Below are 4370 nucleotides of genomic sequence, written 5' to 3'. Positions count from 1 at the left end.
AAAAAGTCAAAAAAAAAAAAAAAACGTCTGGGGGGAAGCCAAGCACAATTATGTAGTTAACAATGTTATCTGGCATAATCCATGCCATTCTAACAAATCATAGTAGTTATAATATGAAAAATTAACAAACTTCATTATCTTTTTTTTTGAAAACAGACAGGCCCATTTTCAGGGAGAATAATTTCAATGCCACTGATACAAGCAGCTCTGCTGAACCATACATTGAGAATAATTTCATTACCACTGATATGAGCAGCTCTGCTGAACCATACATTCAGAAACATTCACTGCAGTTTTTTACTCAATGTGTATCCTTCTGGTAAGCAATTTCATCACAGTGTACGCAGTCTTTGTTAGTATGACCTGCTATGCTACATTTAAAGTATTTAAAATATTTATATATTTTTTCCTCCAGTATCTTGCTTCATGATGCTCAAAATAGAACACGTAATTCCCAGGTTAAACTCTTATACTGATACCACCTGGATGATTATATTCTTTAATTTTGATCATTCCCAAGGCTCTTCCTTCCTGTTTTCAAGCATTCTCACTTGTCAACATTGTCTACTTGATCTCTTCTCTAATGTTTCACTAACATTTCTTCCATGGTTTCTCTACATTATTAGACATGATTGTCATTTTACTTTCATAACTTTTAAACATATGAGCAAATGAATGTGCTCAAAATGTATTATGTTAAAATGGCTCAGAAACACATACTATTATTATTATTATTATTTTTTTTGAGACAGAGTCTCACTCTGTTGCTCAGGCTGCAGTGCAGTGGCATGATCCCAGCTCACTGCAACTTCCACCCACCAGGTTCAAGTGATTCTTCTGCCTTAGCCTCCCTAGTAGCTGAGACTACAGGCATGCTCCACCATGCCCAGCTAATTTTTATATTTAGCTGAGACAGGGTTTCACCATTGTTGGCCAGGCTGGTCTTGAACTCCTGACCTCAAGTGATCCACCCACCTTGGCCTCCCAAAGTGCTAGGATTACAGGTATGAGCCACCATGTCCGGCCAATACTATTATTTTTACCGATGACCATTACCTATTATTCGTGTGGTGTTTTATGATCACATGTTTGTTAGTTCACTGCTGGGTTCAATATGTGAAGCTCATACCCACATGAATCTTGGAGAAACAGATCTAAATGTTTTGAATGTGGAGACATTGTTTTGTACAGTGTTTCTCTAACAGTGTTCCTCATCCTTGGTGAGGAACAATCACAGGGGATGGTTGTTAAAATCAAATTCCTAGGCCCCATCCTGGATCCACCAAACACAATCTTTTGGAAAGGAGCCTGGAAAGTTGTATACTAAACAGTTACTACAAATTGTTTTTATCAGGTACGTCTGAGAAAGCAGTAGCCTAAAACAACAATCTTCAACTATGAGCTCAAGAAACCACAATTTAAACAAGTACTCCTGGTGGTTCAGATTGGGACAGGTCCTTAAATTTGATCATTTTAGACTAAGTGCCCACCATGGTGTAACTCCTCTCACTTAGACTATACATTTGTTCTAATTTAATGGTAATGTTCCTTATACAGAAGGAAGACACAATAACCTCCATCAAATACCTCATAAATGTTTTTACCAATGGTAATGTGCCCATCAACAGGAAATCAGATTGAAGTCTTGGCTTCAAAGTGGAGATGGCACCCAAATTGGCCTGAAGTTTGGAGAAAGTATAAACTTATCTCCAATCTGTGCCAACTTTCTGAGATAGGGGGTAGAGTGAATAACTTAAGACTGTAAAGGAAAAACCCTTCCTCTTCAGTAATTTAACTGGAATTAACCAGGCCATGCTCCTTGTGAAACTTCAAAAGGCTAAGAAATGATCACTGGAGGACTCTTTCAGTAGGGGAGAACAATGTCAGAATGATGGGGAGGGCTATCTCATTGAGATTCAAACAAGGTAAACTTATAGATACAGTTTAGAGAGATAACTGTTTGGACAGCAATAAGAAGTGAGGAAAAGCTAGCTATTTAGAGATGGTTATGTACACATCAGAACTTACTTCTGGCTGGGTGTGGTGGCTCACACCTGTAATCCCAGCACTTTGGGAGGCCGAGGCGGGCGGATCACTTGAGATCAGCAGTTCAAGACCAGCCTGGCCAACATGGTAAAAACTACTCAGGAGGTGGAGGTAGCACTGAGCCAAGACTGTGCCACTGCACTCCAGTCTGGGTGACAAAGTGAGACTCTGCCTCAAACAAATGAACAAACACAAACTTACTTCTCACTTCAGCTACTAATTACTGGAAACAAGACACAGCTGGAATCCCCAACTTTCTTCTTGAATAACATGGTCCTTAGGGCTAGGATCCATGCTTACCATACTTCTACCCTTTCCCTGCCAACAACAGAACACTTAACATATTTTTTTTTTTTTTTTTTTTGAGATGGAGTCTCTCTCTGTCGCCCAGGCTGGAGTGCAGTGGCCCGATTTCAGCTCACTGCAAGCTCCGCCTCCCGGGTTTACGCCATTCTCCTGCCTCAGCCTCCCGAGTAGCTGGGACTATAGGCACCCGCCACCTCGCCCGGCTAATTTTTTTGCATTTTTAGTAGAGATGGGGTTTCACCGTGTTAGCCAGGATGGTCTCGATCTCCTGACCTCATGATCCGCCCGTCTTGGCCTCCCAAAGTGCTGGGATTACAGGCTTGAGCCACCGCGCCCGGCCCACTTAACATATTTTTTATTGTGTCTCCTTTGGTCTTCTTCGAAGAAAACCAAAAGGTAGACCGGGAAAAACTACGGACTCACTCTTTAAGCTGGTTCTGCATAAGTCTTTCTCTTTATTTTCCCTTATTATTAGGTGAAGAATACACATTCATAGTATACGTAACTATGTAATTGTAATGGTCTGTTTTGAAAAATGGTAGTGTTTCTGTTTCTGAAACAGTTGCAGGGCAGTTTGGATGGGGACATTTTGGTCCATTACAGCTGGGAGACATCAGTCTACCACATAATGATTTATAGTGGTGGCATTCTAGTGGTAGTGAAATAGGAAAACATGGTCATCAAAACCCGTCCTGAGTATAGGCATTCTACTAGAACTGAAACACGCTACACTTCAGCTAACAATTGATCAGACACATATTGAGACTGTAGTACAATGAGGTAAAATGAGGCCACAATGAAAGCAAGAAGTGTATTTAATGATGCAATAAAGCAAAATGTCAGATAATGCACCATATCCGTTTAAGTTTGGAAAATAGGGCAAGTAAACCTGAATGCAGAGGGACTTTGCAATGGACTTCCAGGTTGAGTCTTCTGGGTTGTGGTGAGATCTACAAACGGATATAGCTGCAGATCTAAGAACCCCATGACTAGTACAAAAGACACTGGATTGTTTAACAAAGCTGAAGGTCACGCAGTGTTTGACTTACAGACAAATCTGAGTGTAATATTGACTGAAAGCCCATTCTCTTTTTGCAACAGGACTCTACCTACACATGATCCCTAGGTTATTCTGCATGAGAGCATTTTCAAGAAACCAGAGCGGTTTGGTGATGTAAATAATTCTCTCCCCCCAGTCTGTCTGATAACTTGGCTTTCACACACCAGCTTTGCATCAAGTCAAAGTTGTCTGTGTTATGTCATTGTGGAGACCAGATAATTAACTTTCACCATGTTTTACTAATCAAAAGTAAAAGTTTTATTTAAGCCCCGATATTTTACCTGTTCCAGGAATGCTGTTTGCCTTTCCAAACTTACACAAATATTTTCATTAATTTGCTCTGAAGTTTTCATGCGTTTAACATTTTCTTTGTTTTCTGAAAACATCCTCTTCTTTTGATAATGGCCTTGAGGAGATGGAAAAATTAGAAAGATATTTTAAAGAAAAAAAAAGGTTCATCGTGGTGGCTCATGTCTGTAATCCCAGCACTCTAGGAGGCTAAGGAGGGAGGATGGCTTAAGGCCAGGAGTTCAAAACCAGCCTGGGCAACATAGTGAAAATTCATCTCTACAAAAAATTTAAAATTAGCTGGGTATGGTGGGACATGCCTGTAGTCTCAGCTACTCAGGAGGCTCAGGTGAGAGGATTGCTTGAGCCTGGGAGGTTGAGGTGGCACTGAGCACGTTGACCACTGCACTCCAGCCTGGGCAACACAGTGAGACCCTGTTTCAAGGAGGAAAAAAAGAGAAGGACATAGGAATTCTCTAACTTAGAGACCCTCTGAGCAAATGGAAAAACTAAAATGTGACACTGCAGCATTTTTTAGAATGTTCAATTGAATAAAAACATACCCACAAACTAATCTTAAAGAAAAATGAGGCCGGGCGCAGTGGCTCAAGCTTGTAATCCCAGCACTTTGGGAGGCCGAGACGGGCGGATCACGAGGTCAGGAGTTCGA

General features: G+C 40.8%; 1 protein-coding gene across 1 annotated transcript in view; it reads right to left on the bottom strand.

Annotated features, from left to right (window-relative positions):
- ATF7IP2 (activating transcription factor 7 interacting protein 2) overlaps positions 1-4370 on the bottom strand; it is a 101857-nt gene that overhangs the window by 51136 nt on the left and 46351 nt on the right. The window contains exon 6 of the mRNA XM_011961389.1: positions 3694-3818. Coding sequence (XP_011816779.1) covers positions 3694-3818 — 125 coding nt within the window. The remainder of the gene's footprint in view (positions 1-3693; positions 3819-4370) is intronic.

This window comes from Colobus angolensis, unplaced genomic scaffold (assembly GCF_000951035.1).
Source record: "Colobus angolensis palliatus isolate OR3802 unplaced genomic scaffold, Cang.pa_1.0 Scaffold55, whole genome shotgun sequence".
Classification (NCBI taxonomy): Eukaryota; Metazoa; Chordata; class Mammalia; order Primates; family Cercopithecidae; genus Colobus; species Colobus angolensis.
Note: the sequence above shows the minus strand (reverse complement) of the source record. Positions and strands in the feature narration are given on the sequence as shown.